General features: G+C 41.0%; 2 protein-coding genes across 2 annotated transcripts in view; one reads left to right on the top strand and one right to left on the bottom strand.

Moving 5' to 3' along the window:
- LOC309501356 (uncharacterized protein) overlaps positions 1-22,514 on the top strand; it is a 193,756-nt gene that overhangs the window by 139,625 nt on the left and 31,617 nt on the right. The window lies entirely within an intron of this gene.
- On the bottom strand, positions 283-21,398 carry LOC309508488 (uncharacterized protein; the record flags this gene model as incomplete). Its single annotated transcript, XM_082183137.1, has 6 exons — positions 21,261-21,398; positions 13,713-14,036; positions 13,267-13,623; positions 3,966-3,978; positions 1,816-2,088; positions 283-631 (listed from the first exon to the last, which is right to left on the bottom strand). Exons 1-6 carry the CDS (start codon positions 21,319-21,321, stop codon positions 283-285), a joined length of 1,377 nt encoding a protein of 458 aa, XP_082039263.1. The 5' UTR covers positions 21,322-21,398.

Genomic DNA, 22,514 nt, shown 5'->3' with positions numbered 1-22,514 from the left:
ATGGGCTCGAAGGGAGCCAAAGCCAGACCCTCCAGTACAATTGCCAAATCCCATGCCGGTGCTCTAGAGTGCAATACAGGTCTCAACCTCAAAGTGCCACGGAGAAAACGAATAATTAGAGGATCTCTCCCAACTGAAGTACCCGCCAGAGGGGTATGATATGCAGATATAGCCGCTACGTACACCTTTAAGGTGGAAGGAGATAATCCAGCAGAGAAACGGTCTTGTAGAAAATCGAGAACTGTACCAATAGGGCAGTTAACAGGATTCAAATTACGATCTCTACACCATGTAGAAAATAATGACCTCAGTCGAGAGACCAGATTCTATGAGCTGGGCCCCCTCAGAGGCCAAGCCCACAACTTCCACAACTCTGGGCGAGGGTGAAATATCGTGGCCCTTGCTTGGGACAGCAGGTCCCTCCTGACGGGAATCTCCATCGGAGAGCCGTCCAGAAGTGACACCAGATCCGAGAACCAAACTCGGGTCGGCCAGTACGGAGCTATTAATAGTAGATGAGCCCCTTCCCGGCAAACTCTCTCCAGAACTCCCGGGAGCATAGATACTGGGGGAAACCCGTACAGATGTAGCCTCGGCCACACCTGCACCATTGCATCCAGTCCGAGAGGGGCTGGATGTGTGAGGGAGAACCAAAGGGGACAATGGGTTGAGTCTGAATGCGAAAAGGTCGACTCGGGCTCGCCCATATTTCTTCCATAGAAGCTCCACCACCTCGGGGTGAAGCCTCCACTCCCCGGGCCTCAGCCCTGCCTTGACAGAATATCCGCTCCTACATTCAGATGCCCCGGAATATATACTGCCCTGAGGGACAGTAATTTCCCCTGGGCCCATAGGAGGATCTGATGAGCCAGATTGCACAGTAGTCGAGACCTCAGACCCCCCTGATGGTTGATGTATGAGACCACCGACGTGTTGTCCGTGCGGACCAACACGTGGTGGGCTCTTAGGTCTGGCAGGAAGTATTTCAGAGCATAAAATACGGCCATCATTTCTAAACAATTTATGTGCCAAGACAGTTGATGGTCCTGCCAAAGACCTGACACTGAGCGTCCGCTCATGACTGCGCCCCACCCCGTGAGGGAAGCGTCTGTCGAAAGCGTTACGCGTCGACAAGAAGCCCCCAACACTGGGCCCTGGGCGAGGAACCAAGGTTTCTTCCACATGACCAAAGCACGAAGGCATCACCGCGTGACCTTGATCATGCGAAACGGATTTCCCCTCGGGGAAAACCCCTTGGTCCTGAGCCACCACTGCAGAGGTCTCATGTACAGAAGGCCAAAAGTAATTACATTGGACGCAGCTGCCATGAGCCCCAACAATCTTTGAAATTGTTTGACAGTGAGTGACTGGCCTAGTTTTACCCCTTTTACGGCTGTGAGAATCGCTGATATTCGTGCAGGAGACAGACGTGCCTGCATTGTTGTTGAATCCCAAATTACTCCTAGAAAAGTGGTCCTCTGTGCTGGGAGGAGCACACTCTTTTTGGAGTTGAGCTGTAACCCCAACTTTTCTATATGAGCCAGAACAACACCTCGATGCCGAACTGCCATCTGCTCTGACTGAGCAAGAATCAACCAATCGTCTAGATAGTTTAATATGCGAATGCCCTGGAGTCTCAGAGGAGCCAGCGCTGCATCCACACATTTTGTAAAAGTGCGGGGTGATAAACCTAGGCCGAAGGGAAGAACCCGATATTGGTATGCTTCGCCCCCGAAAGCAAACCTCAGGAACTTCCTGTGATGAGGATGAATCGATACATGGAAGTATGCGTCCTTCAAGTCTATTATCACAAACCAGTCCTCGGACTGAATCTGTGATACAATCTGTTTGAGCGTAAGCATCTTGAACTTGAGTTTCTGAACTCTGCAGTTTAGTTGACGCAGATCTAGAATAGGACGCAACCCCCCATCCTTCTTTGGAACAATGAAATAACGGCTGTAGAACCCTGACTCTCTGCTGGGAGGAGAGACCTTTTCTATAGCTCCTTTTCGAAGAAGCGTCATTACTTCCTGCTCCATAACCAGAGCCTGCTCGGAGTCCACCACTGTGGGCAGAACCCCTTGGAATCTGGGCGGACACGAACCGAACTGAATTCTGTAACCCTTTTCCACTATATGCAGGACCCATTGAGAAATATTTGGTAGAAGTTTCCACGCTACCAGAAATTCTGCTAAGGGAACCAGCCTCTCGAGACTGGCCTCTGGATTTAGTCGAACAAACATTTCGGTGCCCTGAAGCGGCGAACTGGCAGGGAACAACCGAACTGACCGTTCTACGACCCTCCTCGGAGGATCGCACGGGGACGCTGACACCTCGGTGCCCTGAAACGGCGAACCGGCAGGGAACAACCGATGTGGCACCCCCCAGAGGGCGCGGAGGAGAAACGATTCCTCGGAATCGTCCCTCCCCCGAGGGGACCACCCTCAACATTTTGACACCTAGGGCATCAGGACTTTTTCTTGTCCCAAGCCTTATTAGAGAGGACAGTCCTCAGATCTTGTCTACCTCTATCTGACTTAAACTGCGGCCGCCCCCTGGGCTCCCCAGACTGTGGAGGAGCCCGAGAGGCGACGCTTTGTTTCTGTTGAACTCTATGCTGTTGCTGTTGTGAGGAGCTCGTAGATGGTCGGGACTGCTCTGCTTTAACATTAGCAGTCCCTGGGACACTGGATCGGTGAGGAAGAAACCTCTGGAATGCCGCCGCTTGTTTCTTAGATTCAGTAAATCTATCGACAACACAATTTATAGCATCGCCGAACAAACTTGAAGGCGAAAGCAGGGCATCCAGAAGAACAGATCTATCTTTATCCTTTATATCAGACAAATTTAACCACAAATGGCGCTCCGTGGCCACCAGGGCTGCCATAGAACGGCCCACAGATTTAGCCGTCTCCTTGGTGGCCCGGAGAGATAGATCTGTCGCCCGACGCAATTCTCGAATTGCGTCAGCACTAACTTCCTCACAATCATCCATGTCCCTCAGCAGGTCAGCCTGATACGCTTGTAATATTGACATAGTGTGTAAGCAACCTGCTGCCTGACCTGCTGCCGCATATGCTTTACCCACCATCATAGATGTGGCTTTTAATGGCTTGGTGGGTAACGTCGGGGCTTTCAGTGATGACGATGACTCGGGAGAGAGATGGCTCGCAAGCGTCTCTTCCGCCGGAGGCATCGTCAAATAACCAAAGTGGGAAATATCTTTAATGTTACTATAGTTCAGTGTTTGTGGACTATGCACTCTGAAAGATGCTGGTTTAATCCAATGACGTTCCTTCGTTCCATTGGGCTGATTATACACGTGCTTCACGACGCAATCACGCAGAGCGTTCCCACCGCGTCTCAAACGCAGCTCGAGTTCCCTTGAAAGGGAACATATATTGCCAGCATCAAAACGGTACAAAATGTTATGAAGAAAAAAAACTAACATTAAAATAAGCTAAAACAACAAAATTCAACGATTTTTTTAATTGTTTTGGAAACCTGGATATACAAGATAGCCTAAATTTAAAAATGGGATTTTCTAGACCTGGAAAATAAGATCTAAAACCAGTATGGTCAAACTAATACACATGCGTTTCTGCCTAATTGTTGTCTTTTGTCCTCCTTGTGTTCTGGCTTTGAGTTCTAGCGTTTTCAGAACTTTTTTAAAACCTTTGGTCTAGTTTTAATTTAGCAATGTGGAACTAGTGTGACTACATATTTTCAGCAGTATTTTCAGAGCGATGAACTCACTGTTGAGTTTTGGAAACATGTTTCTGCTGAGTGTGAGAACTCAGTTAGTTTAACCACACGTTTTTAGATAAACACGTGTGGTTAAAGAATAAAGAAAGAAGAGGAACTGACATCTTAACCCACACAGAAAAGATCATCTCTGAATCCACTGAACCTGGTAAAAGTAAAATAACTTATTTAATGGATAAATACAAGAATTTCTCTGGTACCTTTTATTGGATGCTGAATAAGACAAAACAAGAGAAGATTAACTTCCATATATTGCAGATCCTTTATGTATTCCTTAACATGATTTTAAGGAATGACAACATGTCTTACTCTTGCAATGACAACCAATATTAATAACGTTATTAATGCCATAATGTACAAATAACTGTTTTTATGTACTTATGGGACTGAATAATAAGTACATTTTAAAATGTTTGGTCTTATTCAGCATCCAATAAAAGGTACCAGACAAATACTTGTATTTATCCATTAAATACGTTATTTTTGTTTTACCAGGTTCAGTGCAAACTGGGTTCAGAGATGATCAGTTCTGTGTGGGTTAAGATGTCAGTTCCTCTTCTTTCTTTAAATGTTTCTCTAAAAACATGTGTGGTTAAACTAACTGAGTTCTCACACTCTGCAGAAACATGTTTCCAAACCTCAACAGTGAGTTCATTGCTCTGAAAATACTCCTGAACATACATAGTCACACTAGTTCCACATTGCTAAATTAAAACTAGACCAAAGGTTATTAAAATAGTTCTGGAAGCGCTAGAACTCAAAGCCAGAACACAAAGAGGACAAAAGACAACAATTCATTACAATTTGTTTGTTAACATGTAAAAGACATTGAGAGTATTAACAATGAATGAACCCATTAGGATTGAGTTATATTAGATTGAAATTCCTCTGCTCATGTGGGTTTTGTATAATTATTTGACTGATGTGTTCTTGTTCACAGAGGCATAAAGCTGACTGCAGTTCTCCTGAGCTCCAGCTTTTGCTCCTCTGATGGAAGCATAAGTCACTTTATCATCACAGCGAACCTGAATGAACATTACAGTTGTTTCAACCCACGATTATTACAGCATGTTGTTTGAGCTCAATTCATGAAGAACTGCATATAATCACACAAATCAAGAAGAACTGCATTTAAGAGTAAAATATACAAAAATCATGTTGAGAGAAGCTGGACAACATCAAGGAAGTGTTCGCTCACCTTGTTCTTTTTACTTCGTTTTTTACTGTACGCAGCGACTTCAGTATAAGTCAGATCATCTGTCTGCTCCTAAATCAATGGAAATATGGAAAAAAATCAAGCTATTAAATGCCATCCATTAGGGTTGCACAATATATCGAAAATTTTTCGTTATCACGATAATAGTATATGCGATATCCGTATCGCAGAGAGGTGCGATAAATTGCATTTATTTTATGTGCCAAGCATTTATGTGATGCATGCATGCATAGGTTGTTTATCCAAATTCGACCAATCAAATGGGGCCTTACCATCTTTATACCCGCCTTCCCAGTAGGTGCTATTATGCTATTGGCTAGATCGGGCTCAGAGCAGTAGAAAATAAAAACTAATGGCGGGAGTAGAGACAAGCGAGGAAAATGACAACAGAGAAGAACCTGTGCCTAAAAAGAACTGTACGTCTGAAATATGGCAATATTTTGGCTTCAATAGCGAAGACGTTCATAAATGCAGGTACTGTGTAAGGGGCCGTTCACATATCTTGTCTAAAAACGGATGGAAAGCGCGCCCGCGCCGCTTTCTCCTTTCCACAAGCACTTGCGTCTGTCGTTGCTATGCAATCATGATCTGCGTGAGCTTGTGGAATTCTGTAAAGTTGAGATGTTCTCATCTCGTCGCGGCAAAGGCGGGCCTGGAAAAATGTGCTTCCATTTTGAGCACGCTTGCCGCGCGCCTGCATTTGACATAACGAATTTGCACGCGCAAAAACGCGATATGTGAACATAAATTACGGTGTCACTAAGTCGTGCCGAAAAATTTTGGCCACGTCGAGAGGAAACTAATCTCCACAGTCATCTGGAATGCAACCTCAGGGAGCTATATGAAGACTTCAGAAAGTGTAAGCCCAAATCTAACAAAACTGCTAACGAAATGCCAAGTAACAATAACAGAGTCTCATAGACAACCATTAATCAAAGTCTTGCATGTGTAAAGTTAACTCCTTATGAAAAAACTGAGATATTCTTCTGAAGATCACAAAATGTTTTACAGTTTCGTGTGAACTCATCAACGACTAAACAAGAGGGGCGTGGTAATTGCAAACTAGGAGGCGGGACAAGAGGAACACATGGCCAACACAAATGGCCATGTGCTAGCCTGGTTAAAACCAGACCATTCTCAGTAGTAACTGAGTTATGGTCTGGCAAAGCTTCATTAATAACTCATTTCCAAAGGGGCGTCACCAACGGACGTCGCTCAAATGCCTCTGGGCGCAATTGGATAGACCTAAAACCAATCAGAGCGATCGTCATCGTGTAAAGCCATATGCTGCGTCCCAATTCGCCTAAGTTACACTACGCCATAAAAGTATGTACTCTTTTTGTGAGGAAAAGGTATTTACTTTTGAATGTGTAGCAAAAAAGTAGGCAAGCTTTGGGACATACTACTTCGTCATCTTTATCGGACGGATCTGTCGCGTGCATCCTGTCACGTAAACTGCCCTGTCAATCATCTTGTCACAGTTAAAATCCTCTATTAAATCTAATTTAATTTCCTACCGTTTCGGAGAAAAATGTAGTAGCACGTTCATCTGCCAGTGGGTCTTTCATGGAGACTGTCCTCATGTGTTTGCAATTTGAATATAATAATGCATTTAAAAGTTGATGCGCTTCACCAACGGACGTCGCTCAAATGACTCTGGGCGCAATTGGATAGACCTAAAACCAATCAGAGCAATCGTCATTGTGTAAAGCCCGCCTCAACGTTTCTGATTGGTGCCGCGATTTCGACGGAAAAAATGGCTTGAATGAGCTCTTTCCAAGACTACTTGAAGAGCAAATCTAGATTTGCCGGAAGTTGTCTGGGTTTTCCCAGGCTAGCCATGTGCTCAAACACAACACAAACAAAGACAGATTAAAGGTATAGCGGAGGATTTTCTTTTTTCGGGTGGGTAGCCTATACTATTGGTCCACCTAAGTGTCAATCATTCTGGTGATATGTTTACGTAAGGCCGTCGTATGTGCTCGTCCTTTCTGCGCATGCGCACTTTCAAGTGTATATGTGTGGTGAGCTATGGTTTCAGCCATTCATTGAAGCTCGCCGTTCTCACCGGGTTTTTTCAAAATGTCTGAGGGTTGCAAGAGAAAAAGTGTCTACGAATTGTATGACAAGAAGAGAAAGGCCTCTGAAGAAAGAAACAAGACCAGTGTTTTTGGGAGAATATTTCACACGCTGGCGTGCGCTAAAAGCACAGGTTGGGCTTCCCACTGATGCCTCAGTCACGAAGTTTCTACTCGGCAGGTAAAGTTTGGGCATTCTATTTGGAGAAATCCATTTAAAATCACTGCTAGTAAAAGTTAATGTAAGCTATGATTAGCGATGCTAGCGTTTAATAGGCGTTCCCTCTCGGGAGCAGGTAGAGTGTTGCGCATGTGCATTTTTTCAAAAAGTGGAGAGGGCGGTTCTTTTCTAAAATTCGGGAAAATCCTCCGCTATACCTTTAAACTAAGACAAGACTGACAGAACTGTCTGCTGAGAACCCTGACATTTTATAATCTGAGTAATAAGAGTGTCATATTTCAGGGTCAGTCCTTATGGACATTAATAACTCATGGATCAACCTGCAATACTTACCACAGAGTCACCAGTCCCTCTTCTGTTGCCTGAAACATAATGTCACGGGAAAGTTTATGATCAAACACACACACAGTCTCTAATGCAGATGACAATCAGTTTTTAAAGGGGACCTTTTATGCCCCTTTTCACACGATGTAAAATAAGTCTCTGACGTCTCCAGAGTGTGTATGTGAAGTTTTAGCTCAAAATACCCAACAGATCATTTTTTACAGCATGTTTAAATGGTCACTTTTTGGTGCTCAGAAAGTGTGTGCCCTTTAGTGTGTGCCCTTTAAATGCAAATAAGCTGCTGCTGCACAGAGGGCTTCATGGGCTTCATGAGCTCTCGCTCAATCTCTCAGGACAATTTCATCTCACGGAATGATGATAATATCAGAAACTCTCAGTAACGGTGTTCATTTCGACCCGGAGTCGGACAATAATGCCTACAGAGTCAAAGAATATATGCTGTATGGAGATGGAACAGGTATAGTTTAGTTTAATTACGGTTATAACGTATTTGTCCTCTGCTTGTATCCACTATTAATAGCCTACAAGTCTGCTGTTTCGGACCAGGTCCGAATGATGATCAAACATATACTGATGAGTTTAATAAAGTTGTGTGTGTGTGTGTGTGTGTGTGTGTGTGTGTGTGTGTGTGTGTGTGTGTGTATGTGTATGTGTATACGTGCTTGCGTGCAGGCTGGTGAGCCTGCGAAATGATTTGGGGTCAAAGAGAGAAGCGGTAGGATGTGTGTTTGGACGAACAATTGAAAACTCTGAAATCATCGTACATTATGGGATTTTTTTCATTATTGATCGTACATCGTACAGAGGTCAAAATTATCGTACAAATACGATAATTATCGTACATCTGGCAACACTGGTTGAGGGAGCATTTTCTTTGAAAACAAAATAATTCCACCTCGTCTTCAGCGGCTGCCTCAGATTTCAGGAGTAAATAGAGAGAGAGAGCTATGTGGATTAATACATCCAGCCACACAACACCTACAACACTTGGGAGACATTCTCGTCAGTGCAGCAATAGTGGATGTGTACAACTTGCTGTGAACTCGATCAGGGCGCTTCTATGTTAAAACGGCAGTGTCTGTCAACACTCGTGGGCGGGGCCTGTGCTGTAGTGACGTCACTAAAGCCGCATTCTGAAAAACGGTCGTTGGGAGACAGTGCTTATGATTTATGGGGATTAATAAAAAAGGAGTGATTGGATTTTTATCACTATTGGGTGGTTGTGTACACACACTGCCAACACACATTTATGTCCAAACAGCATGCAAAAGTGAATTTTGCATAATAGGTCCCCTTTAAAAGAGTCTAGAAGAATCTAGTGCTGTAGAATAGAAACATTATTTTTGTTAACTCATTGATTTCTCTTCACTTTTACAGAAAGAAATTTGTCTAAATTACATATTTATTTGATCAGATGTTTTTGTCTGTTGTTACAAAATATGAAAAACTCACCTCTTTTTTTATGAATCACCCAGAGAATAAGAGCCAGAAGGAGAAGAGCGAATGAAGCGGCAACAACAATCACAACCACAATCACAGTCTCAGTCACTGAGAGAGAGAGTATATATAGAGAGACACCATTAGCAGGACTATATTACTGTGTTTAACCAAATACATAAAAATGGCACATTTAAAATTATCCTAATTTATCATGTAAATTGATGCTTGTGATGATGATTTTATAGAAATTGATATGTATTAAAAGCCATCTGTACACTAACACATCGGTTCCCAACAGGGGGGTCGCGGCCCACAAGGGGGCCTCAGCGAGCTCTGTGGGGGGTCGCGTCATATTTTGAATAGTTTTGAGCAATGAGCATTAAATAAAAGACCTTAACTTTTTTCCTGTTCAAAATTTACAAAATGTATATAATGAGCGAGTTCATCATGAATCCATTTTCCAATCCGTGTTTTTGTCTTATCCTGAACCACTATGGTACACCTATAATAAGTGTTTACATTGGGACTATTTCACACTGGTTCGGATCGCTGCCGCTGCGGAGTAGCCCAGTACCTGCGTGACTTGTCATAGACGTACACAGAGAGAAGTAGTTCCGGCTACAATGTTCTTCCGAAAGACGCATTATTCTGTTAATAAACGCAAGTTTATTATCGCTCGCTATAGCGCCAAAAGCGTCAAAAATAAAGCCTCACATTGATAAAGACTCACAAATAACATGCAAGTATTGAGGTCCCAGACAGCAGCCTATATACTTTTTTTTTTTTTTTTTACCTACACAGCAGTGTGAATATTTTTGTTATTGCATTTCAAATAGGGCCAATTTATAGGCTACTCATAGGCTTACGTTTTTAAATTACAAAGGGCCTACTGATGTTTTTGCTATTGTATTTTCAATATTATAGGCTATTATTTGTGCATAAATATATATGGTTAAACATACCGTTTGCTTGAAAACAACGTATTCTGTCATCCTTGCTGCAAGCTTACAAGAGCGATAATATCATTAAATGTGAAGGGGGGCCCTAAAATATTTTCTTGGGAAAAAGGGGGTCTCAGACAATAAAAGGTTGGGAACCACTGCACTAACAGACTGTACCTCATATGTTCACTAAATGAATGTGACATGATTGTTTAGGATTGTCTGGATGAGAATGATGTGTCTGACATTTAATGACAGTTACTAATGGTATTAGTTTTCATGTTTATGATTGTTGGTGATGTACAAGAGAATGGAATTAGAAAGTGATGTAGATTACAAATTAAAGCAGGGCTCAGTAGTTTCGGGATTTCTTCGCTGTATTCTCGCTTTTTGCTCACAGGTTTCTCTCTAGAGCTCCCCCCACAGCTTCGGAATAGATATTTGACAACACTGTTGTAAAAACTCGTTGGTGATTCTCAGACACCAGAGGCTATAGATCAATGACATCAAAGCAGATGGGACATTCCTTAAAACGTCTTCTTACATTTACATTTACATTTAGTCATTTAGCAGACGCCTTTATCCAAAGCGACTTACAAATTAGGACAAAATTCAGCGAGTCATCATAAAGAGGCAAAAGCAACAACAACGCAAGAAGTGCTCAAAATACGAAGTTCAGGTATTATTCAGAGTAGCATAAGCCTGATAAGTGATGTTTCAAAGGGAAAGGAAAACTTTTTTTTTCTTTTTTTTTTTTTTTTCTATAAGGTTAAGTGCTCACGGAAGAGATTGGTTTTCAGCTGTCTTTTGAATGTTGTCAGGGATTCTGCATTCCGGATGAGGGTGGGGAGAGCGTTCCACCAGCATGGAACTGTGAATGAGAATGTTCTGGAAAGTGATTTTGTGGCTTTCTGTAATGGAACCACGAGACGTCGCTCGTTGACCAATCGTAGGTGTCTGGTAGGGATGTAGACTCGTAGGAGTGAGTGAAAGTAGGAGGGAGCTGAGCCTGTGATAGTTCTGTAAGCAAGCGTCAGTGCCTTGAACTTGATGCGAGCAGCGAGAGGTAGCCAGTGCAGAGAGATGAACAGAGGAGTGACGTGGGCCCTCTTGGGCTCGTTGAAGACAAGACGAGCTGCAGCATTCTGGATAATCTGTAGGGGTTTGGTTGCACATGCTGAAAGTCCAGCCAGAAGAGCATTGCAGTAGTCAAGCCTAGAGATGACCAGGGCCTGGACGATAAGTTGTGTTGCATGCTCAGTTAGGAAAGGCCTGATTTTCCTGATGTTGTGCAGTGCAAACCTGCATGATCGAGCTGTCTTTGAAATGTGATCTGTGAAGGTCAGCTGGTCATCAAACGTTACTCCAAGATTTCTGACCGATCTTGATGGGGTGATTAATGATGACTCTAGCTGGATGGTGAAGTCGTGCTGTAGAGATGGATTGGCAGGGAGGACGAGAAGCTCAGTCTTTGCCAGGTTGAGCTGCAGGTGATGTTCCTTCATCCATGTGGAGATGTCCGCCAGACAGCTTGAGACCCGTGCAGCTACTGTGGGATCATCTGGTTGAAAGGAGAGGAAGAGCTGCGTGTCATCAGCATAGCAGTGGTAGGAAAAACCGTGTGCCTGTATGATGTGTCCCAGTGATGTGGTGTAGATGGAGAAGAGGAGGGGACCAAGAACTGAACCCTGGGGAACACCTGTGGTCAGCTGATGTGCTCTGGATACCTCACCTCTCCATGCGACCTTGAAGGACCTACCTGTGAGATAGGACTCAAACCAGTGGAGTGAAGTTCCTGTGATGCCCAGTGATGAGAGGGTGGACATAAGGATCTGATGATTCACCGTGTTGAAGGCAGCAGACAGATCCAGGAGAATGAGGACTGAAGATTTGGAAGCAGCTTTTGCGATCCGTAGGGCTTCTGTGACTGACAGTAATGCAGTCTCAGTTGAATGTCCTTTCTTGAAGCCAGATTGGTTGACATCCAGCTGGTTGTTTAGAGACAAGAAGGATGTTAGTTGGTTGAAGACAGCTCTTTCAAGTGTCTTCGCAATGAATGGTAGGAGAGAGATAGGTCTGTAATTCTCTACAAATGATGTGTTTAGCGTTGGTTTTTTGAGCAGTGGAGTAACCTGAGCCTGCTTGAATGCTGTAGGGAAGGTGCCAGTATGGAGGGATGAGTTGATGATGTGTGTGAGTGATGGTAGAAGTGTGGGAGAGATGGCTTGTAGAAGGTTCTTCATTCGGGTTCGAAACAGCGTGAGGGAGCGCAATAATGACAGCATTTTAGCAGATTTCTTTTGGCCGTAAAGCAATTGTTTACATCGCGAGACCTGATATCACGCGATACTTCCTGGCTCAAAGTTGCAAGTGCGGATTTTCCGCTCACGGGCACCAGGGGGGTGCGAAACGACCACCATTCAACCCGAAATAAGTAATACAACCATTCCAATGACTCCGAAGCTGTTCAGTTAAGGTAAAAAAAGTTACTTAGAGCACCTTTAAACGTGGCTTGAGTCAAAATATGTGATCAGCTGCTCGAACAACGAGTCGGTCAAATGAGGATGATGCTCATACACACCTGGATTCAGAGAGATTGGTGTGGTATCTGGAGTAAGTGGTGTTGCTGTAGTTGACGTTAAAACTATTAAAATGGAAATAAAATATGTCATAGTTTAATGCATGAACACAATGTCAAGGCATTTCTTACAAACTGCTGTAGTCTAGAGCAGCGCCGTATCAGTGACACTCAGTTCTGGTGCTGGAAGCTGCTCACACTAACATGGGATGAGTTGTGTTTAATAAATCCTCACTATGATTTTATCATGGGATAGTGTTTCAAAATATATATTATGATGATTTTGCATCAGAAAACATACTGTACAAGACATGTATCAAAATGTCATATACTGACAAATCTATTTATTCTTCTTTTTAAATATATATATATATATATATATATTATAATTATTTTGCATCAGACTGTACAAATATGAGCCTCTGACTGGAGTAGTTGAGAAGAGAGATGTTACTGTATAATTTATTCCTGGTTTATATGAGAGTGAAACACAGTGAGCTGCTTCCCATAAACCTTCAGCTTTCCTGAATCAATGACATTATTAAGCCTTAGAATTCCTCAAACTGACCTCCTACATGGGTCATACTAGGCTTTAATAGATTTATGCAATATTTCATGAATGACCCATATTTTACAACTGCCAAAAGTATGAAGCCATCAGAAAGAGTAGAGCCAGTGTGTGACAGTTTTCACAAATCTGTCTGAAAAGAGTGTTTTCTCACCTGAATACCTGACAGTGTATCTGACTGAAGTCTTGAGTTGGTTTCTGTGAGTAAGCCGACATCTCCACTCTCTGTTGTTATCTTCATTCAGGAGTGTTGTAGTCAGAGTGATGATGATACAGTGATATTGATCTGATGATGATAATATCTGATATCTGGAGTCTGTCTTCAGATCAACACCAGCCTGATTCACCCACAACAGCTCAACTCCCTCAGAACGAACCCAATAATCACATGAGTATCCAGCATCTGAATACAACTGACAGGAGAGAGTCACAGAGCGGCCTGGACTGATCTCAGTCTGTGAGGATGAAGATGATGATGATGATGATGATGATGATGATGATGATGGAGACACTGAAACTGATCACAGTCTCTTCAATCATCATCTGAGTTTAAAGGGAGAATCTGCCCTTTTTAAATTGACCACATAATCATAAACTTACCATGAAGAACATGCAGATAAACATCAGCATCAGGTCCTTGTTTCTGTCCATTCACATATTGTCTGCATCTGTATAATCCATAATCTTCTACTGTGACGTTCTTGATGTTCAGAGAGCAGTCAGACTCCAGACTCAGTCTCTCATGTCTCTCTGTGTCTTTCTTCTTTATCCCTCCAGTGATCAGTTCAACTGTTGCTGGATGTCTGAAGCTGTTAGAGTAGATCCATGTAGTTTTAGATTTGCAGTCAGAAAGAGCATTATTACAGGACAGACGCACATTTTCACCAGAACTGATGAACACATGATCATCCACTCCACTGATACCTGAAACACAGTATATCTCAATGATCATTATGATATTAATAAATAAAATAACAAAGCAGAAGATTCAAATCATACAGTCTTTTTCCGGTGTTTGATAGTTAATGCATTAATTAACATTTATGATAAACCAAATCAAACGCCTCTTTAAGAAGGAATAAGAAATACCCTGACTTTGAAACAAATGTAAATAATGTTATATCTCAATACATTCACCGTGGCTCTCGTCGGAACTTTCAGTATGATAAATCCAGCTCCATAAAGTCCTTCTGGTCCACTTCTCGACGCCCATTGAGGAATACCGGTCGCTGCGCTGATCATAGTGTGTTGGCCCGCCTAGCTAGGTCGGCTAACACGGCTGTCAAAATCAGTAACACTAATGTCAACTTCGGTCTCTTTAACATCCGCTCACTTACGGGTAAGGAGCATCTTGTGAAGGATCTCCTCGTTGACCGTAAGTTTGACTTTTTGTGTTTAACAGAAACGTGGCAGCAGCCAAATGACTTTATTTCACTCAATGATGCTTCTCCTCCGGGATTTGTTTACATCTCTCAATCACGTGACTCTGGTCGTGGGGGAGGTCTCGCGATAATTTATCGTGAGAAGTGGAGGATAGCGCCTGTCAATGCTCCTGTCTGTCACTCATTTGAGGCTACTGTTTGCCACCTTTCTGGACCTATTCCCACCATTGTTGCTACTTTGTACCGCCCACCAAAGCCTAACAAGGATTTTATTGATGACCTTGCTTCCTTTCTGACTCACCTATCCACACTTTCATCAAATATATTACTCCTGGGGGATTTTAATATACATATGGATAATGTTGACAACACTCTCACCAAAGACTTTACATCCTGTCTGGATAGTTTTGGACTTCAGCAATACATAAACTTTCCCACACATAATAAAGGACATATTTTAGATTTAATCTGCTGTTCAGGTGTTGCACCTGTTAACTGTAAAGCAGATTCTTTTCCTTTTTCCGATCACATGTTACTTTCGTTCACTGTTAATCTCTCACTCTCCAAATCTAATCTCCCACGTACTATAACATTCCGAAATATTAAGGATATCAACTTGGACATTTTATCTTCTAGCATCACTGATTTTCCTAGTATCGACAGTTTCTCTACCCCCGATGAACTGCTTTCTCACTACAACTACAACCTTCACAACCTCTTTAATAATCTTGCTCCACTCAAAACCAGGACTGTTTCATTTACTCTTTCTGCACCTTGGTTTACTCCCATTCTTAGAAAATTAAAAACAAAAGGAAGACAACTTGAAAGACTTTACAGGAAAACGAATCTTACTGTGCATAAGGACATGTATTTAAATCACATTCTTTTTTACAAAGATTCGATTTCTCAAGCTAAAACCACCTATTATTCTGGTTTAATTAGCTCAAGTGAAGGAAATTCAAAAGCCCTTTTTTCTCTCATTACAAACTTCATAAAACCTCGGGATCCACTTCCTCCTCACTTGTATTCCTCTGATTTTTGTAATGCTATATTATAATTTTTTTCTTTAAAAATTGAACATATACATAAGCACCTTATGTCTACTTCTGGTCCGAACTCACCTGTCCCAGTTTCTTTTGCTCCCACCTGTCTACTCTCAGCATTTACCTTACCCTCAGTAAAAGAAATTAATGAACTCATTCAAAAATCCAAATCTTCAACCTGCAGATTAGACCCCCTTCCAACTGTGCTTGTGAAAGCCACTGTTTCTTTTCTGTCCCCTCTCATTACTAACATTATTCACTCTTCACTTACCACTGGAATTGTTCCTTCTTCTCTTAAAACAGCTTCTGTAACTCCCATTCTTAAGAAACCTGGTTCAGATCCCAACGATTATAATAATTTTCGTCCTATTTCAAATCTTCCATTCATTTCCAAAATTCTGGAAAAAATAGTTGCTGCTCAACTTCATACTCATCTTTCCGACAATAATTTATATGAACAATTCCAGTCTGGTTTCCGTCCTTTTCATAGCACGGAAACAGCACTACTTGAAATTACTAATAACCTTCTTCTAGCGGCTGACTCTGGTTTAATATCCATTTTTCTACTGCTTGATTTGAGTGCGGCCTTTGATACTATTTCACACACCATCCTTTTGAACAGACTTTCTTCTATTGGAATTACTAACACACCTCTTAACTGGTTTCATTCATATCTTTCAGGCCGCACTCAGTTTATTCAGTTAAAATCATTCACTTCTCATTCTGTTCCTGTCACTACAGGTGTGCCCCAGGGCTCTGTCCTGGGGCCCCTACTGTTTATTATTTATCTTCTTCCCCTTGGTTACATTTTCCGTAAACATCAGATTAATTTCCATTGCTACGCAGATGACACCCAGCTCTATTTTTCAACCAAACCTAATTCCACACTTCCACCATCTTCCCTTACTAACTGTCTTCTTGACATAAAATCCTGGTTGACTTCAAACTTCCTTAAATTAAATGCCAATAAAACAGAATTGCTTCTTATAGGAACAAAATCAACATTAAACAAACTCCATAATTTTTCTATTCCCATTGATAGCTCCTTTATCTCTCCCTCCCCTCAGGTTAAGAGTCTGGGTGTCATCTTTGATAGCACCCTCTCTTTTACATCTCATGTTAATAATGTTACCCGGTCTGCTTATTATTATCTTCGTAATATCAACCGTTTGCGTCCTTTCCTCACGCCTCACTCCACTGACATTCTTGTTCACAGCTTAGTCACCTCCCGTTTAGATTATTGTAATTCTCTTTTGTTTGGCCTTCCACATAAAACTCTTCATAAACTTCAACTGGTCCAAAATTCAGCTGCTCGTATTATTACTCGTACCCCTTCTATTCATCACATCACTCCTATTTTACAACAGCTCCATTGGATCCCTATCATTTATCGTATCAACTATAAAATACTTCTCCTTACTTTTAAAGTCATTCATAATCTAGCGCCTTCGTATCTTTTTGATCTCCTCCATGTACCTACACACGCTCGTACTCTTAGATCCTCTTCTTCTATTCATTTCACCGTTCCCCGTGTCCACCTCGTTACTATGGGGAGTAGAGCTTTCAGCTTCTCTGCTCCTCAGCTCTGGAATTCGCTTCCACCGGACCTCCGTAATATTGATTCTCTCACACTTTTCAAATCTAAACTCAAAACTCATTTGTTTAGAATAGCTTACTCCCTTTGACCAACTGTATTTTCTTTTAATTGCATTGTATCTTATTGTTTTTAAATATTGTTATTGTTGTTGATGATGATGTAAGGTGACCTTGAGTGTCAAGAAAGGCGCCTATAAATAAAATGTATAATAATAATGTAATATCATCATAGCTTGAACTCTTGATTTGAGCTTTGTCATAAACATTACTGGACGGCACAGGATTAGTTGATCCTCCTCTTCAACCATAGAAAATACACTAATAACTGCCCTTAAAAGCTCTTTATCTGTTCTGTGTTTCTCTCTTTCCTTCAAACTCACCCTACTGTGACTTATGCACAGCTAAATACAAAATAACAATTCAAAACCCACAAAGAATATTTGTGGAACAGTTCCCAAAGGAAGGAGCAAAACTCAGGGAAGGGTGTCTTAGGCAATCAATGTGTACTTACAATGGGGAATTGTTTAATTTGGACGACGGGGAATTGTTTTAATTTGGACTCTGTGCATGCTCTTTGAGACAGTGACCATCGACCTGCATTATATGACTGACAGACAAGAACGGTTTGACCTAAAAATATCAAAATTGAAACTACTGCGGAAAAAAAGACACCTACATCTTGGATGCCCTTGAGGTAAGCTAAAACATACCAAAAATTAATTTCAAAGTGAACTATCCCTTTAATAAGACAAACACGTAATCCAGGGCAAACAACAGAACTAAGGACAGGAACATGAATCATGAAACAGCTACAACAACCAGCAACCAACAACTGAAGCACAGAGGTTTAAATACACAGGCAAACAAGCTAAACAAGATAACAAGGGGTCCTGGCTAGTCAGAAACACCTGGGGAGACTACTAAACAAGAAAAACTACAAAGGACTACAAAACATGACACAGAAATCCAGGTAAGGGAATACTTATGGTTAAATTATGGGCATAAAATACAAGTATTTACAGATGCATCAAAAAATCCAGTAATGAACATGTAGGGGTAGCGTTTATTGTTCCAAAACTGCAGATATCCAGAAAAATAAGGATATAAAATAAATTATAATTTTTTTCAGGGGAGTTAATTGCAATAATGATGGCATTGAGATGGATAAATGAGGCAGGATTAAAGGATGTGGTAATATGTTCAGACTCCAGTTCTTCTCTTGTGTGCATTAAAGCACAACAGTCAGACACTAGACAGGACTTAGTAGTGGAGATATTACAAGAATTATATATGTTACAGCAGGAAAGAGTGAGGGTAATATTCATGTGGGTACCAGCTCATGTTGGGGTAAAAGGGAATGAGGCAGCAGATAAATATGGCGAAACAAGCATTGCAGGAGGATAGAATAGACATGGAAATAACACAGATGAAATTAAAGCTATAATTACATTTTACATTTACATTTATTCATTTAGCTGACGCTTTTATCCAGAGCGACTTACAATTGCTATATATGTCAGAGGTCGCACGCCTCTGGAGCAACTAGGGGTTAAGTGTCTTGCTCAGGGACACATTGGTGTCTCACAGTGGATTCGATTATTTTCCCCTTTTCCTAACTTAAATCTTTTAACCAGCATCAGTCCTCATCATAACTACCAAATATTTATTTAATTTCAGGATTTTAACCCTTTAAATTCCAGTTTTGGTGGCAATACCATCAATTTGTATAAGAGGAAAAAACACAAAAATTTAATTATTTTCCATACACTAAATGCAAAGAGAAAACTTTAGCTTTGGATTATCACAGTCTTGAATATGTCAATGATTAGCGGCAACATTATTTCTGGTGCATTTAAAGATTTTGTGTTATGTCAGATTAAAATAAAAAATAAACATTCAGCGCGTTAATGACCAAAAATGGTCACATATTAAACACTGCCTAAAATATTATATATTATAATTTTTTTCCACTTTTACTAACTTAAACCTTTTAACCAGCATCAGTCCTCATCATAACTACCAAATATTTATTTAATTTCAGGATTTTAACCCTTTAACCCTTGGTGGCGATACCATCAATTTGTATAAGAGGACAAAAACACAAAAATGTAATTATTGCCGCAAGATGAAAGGTGTTATTATTGTCTAAGAACTGACTGCATGGCTGAGTCTGTGCCTCTACGTATGTGAGAAATTAGCAATTCACTTTGAAACATAGTCTGCTAAAAAAAAACGAAGCTGTGTCAAAGGTTCATGTGTGTGCGTAAAATGCACATGAATCAAATCAAAAGAAAACAATGCAGTGAGAAGCGCTTTCTCTTTCTAAATGCACGCACACACACACACACACATCCTACACCACTGACACACACACACACACACACACACACACACACAGAGAGAGAGAGAGAGAGAGAGAGAGAGAGAGAGAGAGAGAGAGAGAGAGAGAGAGTATGGACAGAAAGGGTAAAATATGACCTTCATGATATTGTGATTTGTCACTCGCCTAAACACCATGTTTATATTTAGGCCCTACACACACACACACACACACTTTTGTCAACTCAGACATACATTGCTCTTAGACATCCACACATACCCAGAAATATTTTTGATCATTGGAGCCATTAAAATGCTTTATAACATTCAATAGTGCCGAAACCAGGAAAATAACGTGCATTTCCACCCATAGGGAATACCTATGTAGTGACGTCATCTGGTGGAATACACTATATAATGCAAATATAATGCTTTGACTTCAAAATGAAAGGATGTTTCAACATAAATCATGATTCATGTATTAATGACGGCCCCGGCTTTAAACAGCGTTTTAATGGGTTTCAATGGACCATTTTTGGTCATTATAGTGCTGAATGGTGCTATTTGTTCTACACAGTGTGTGTTATACATATTTTGCAAAATGAGATCAAATATTTTAAATTTATCCAAAAAGTCACAATTTTGCCAAATTACATACCATTGGCATTAAAACAGCCAAAAAAAAATAAAACAGGCAAAATGACCAAAAATGTACCTAAAGCAGCACAAGGTTAATATAGTGGGTAAGGATGGGGGGTGGGTAGAGTCTCTGGATCAAGTTCACAGTAGGTGGCAGTAATGCGCAAAATCGATCCAAAAAAAATAAAATAAAAAAGGAAGAAGGAGGAAACCATGGCACAGAACAGAAAATAAAATAAATGTCCACACAAGACAAGGGGAACACAAGACAGGAATCATGACAGTAGTGTTGTTATACGGTAATGCTGGCATTTTAATCTAATGTATGTTGACTTTGGTAAACCAAATTGATAATTATAGTCGTTTAGTTTTTTAATTGTATATGCTTTAATTAACTTGTGTACGTGGCATATTTGATTGTAAACGTGCCTCGTGTGTGTCTTTACAGGTATGCATGGGCTCTATATATGTTTAATGATACAAATAAATTAAAAAAGAACTACAAATAACCTTTTTTGTACTGGTGGTGTAAAGGAATAAAAATGTTCTCCTAATGCATGTTTAATCATATTTTATTAAATTATTTGTTAATGCATTATTTTGACATGACTTTACTTGCCCAGTCAACACTTTAATCTCACAGTGATCTCACCATGTGTGCACAAGGTCATCAATGTGAGTCACAGTGAGCTAAAAGTGTAACTCACAGTGCACTCTCCGTGGCCACAATATGAGCTCATCCCAGATAGAAATGTTGTTGTTCTATCAATGTTGTTATGTTCTTGTATGTTTTCTATAGCAAATTTTATTTTGGTTACCAGAATGTTCTCCTAAAGGAAGGATAACACTCTCTAAAAACATTTTAGACATGTTTAGTGATAACACTGATAGAACATAATTCCATAACATTCTTATAAAGTTTTAGCGGGATGTTTCCCAGCAGACACAGGACTGAACCTCTTAAAAGAGGTTTAGATGTCGAAGATTGTTTGAAAGTAATAGTTTGGTTTGGTCACCGTTATGGTGATCAGTATTTGCTTTAGTTGGGCTCTTTGCCCTTGACTATTTGATGTTAGTTTTTTCTCTGGCTATCCTCTGAGCATGTTCAAATGAACTCTTTCCAGACTAATTCCACTAAATGTCTTTAGAGAAAATACAGATTTCTTTACCTGTGAGAAGTGAAGAGAGAATGATCAGTCCCAGCAGACACAGATCACACTTATCAGCCATTGTGTGTTTCTGTCAGTCTTTCTCTTCATTATATATAGTTACAGCTCTTCCTTTACACATCATCAGCTCCTCCTCTGGTTGGTAATTTCCTCTGTTCTCATCAGTGTTTAGTCCTGACTCTATGATACAGCTGAAGAAGCGATCAGAAAGATCTCTGGTGTAAAACTGTGTTGACTTTGAAAAGCTCTGGATCAGAAAGTGAGCTGAACTGTACAGTGGAGACCAGAAACCAACCAAGTCCATAAAATAGTATTATGTTTGACACTGAACAAAGTGCTTTAAAATGAACTGTTCTACACAAATCAATACAAACATATATTTTCCCTATCATTAGCTATGTTTCCATCACCTTGTTTTTATGCGCACTTGGAAGTATTGCATTAGAAACGAGTGATGGAAATGTTACCCTGGAACAGTTACCCTGGAGTCCTGTCCAGTGGGGGAAGTGCACCCGTCCTCACCGCAAGTGTTGCTCCATTCGTTGGGTGGACTGCTGAGGAACTGTGCTCTGCCCAAGTGGCTGACCCTGATATTTATCTCATTAGAAGGTGGATGGAGAGAGGCGAGGAGCGACCCTCCTGGGAAGATGTGTCACCCTACGGCCCAGCAACTAAAGCCTACTGGAGCCAGTGGAAAAGACTCTACCTAAAGGATGGCATTCTGGTACGACGTTTTATACCTGATGGAAGGTCCCGAGTTTTGTCCACAGATCATTCTCGCTTTCTTAAAAAAGCGATACTTTCTTTGGGAGGGTTGCTGGAAGCCATGCTTCTTGGAAGTAGGGTTAGGACAGCCTCATGTGACAGGAAGGAAGTGGATACCTTTTTTTTTTCTTAAGTAAAAAGTAAAAAGACATTTTTAATACAAAGTGGACAATTGGCGACAACGGGAAGGTTCGTGAGTGGCTGATTTATGACAGCAGTACAGAACAAATGTACTCCAGTGACTGTCGTGTGTATGGCTCAGAGAAAGCAAAGTCAAATCCTTTTGTAATCGGGACTAAAAACTTAAAATTAGAAACAATTAAGGACCACGAGTCATCAAAAAGCGATAAGTTGTAAACTATCAAAGCCTGCGCTTCCGGAGGACACCGCTGTGGTCGAGGCACTGACGTCCATGAAAGCAGCGCCGTTTGAGAGGATGCGACTGCTGTTTCTGAACGTTCATGCGATCGAAAAGAAGATGAGGCCCTT

This window comes from Leuciscus leuciscus, assembly GCF_965113295.1.
Source record: "Leuciscus leuciscus genome assembly, chromosome: 1".
NCBI classification, from domain to species: Eukaryota; Metazoa; Chordata; class Actinopteri; order Cypriniformes; family Leuciscidae; genus Leuciscus; species Leuciscus leuciscus.
The sequence above is the reverse complement of the archived record's forward strand: the minus strand, read 5'-3'. Positions and strand labels throughout refer to the sequence as shown.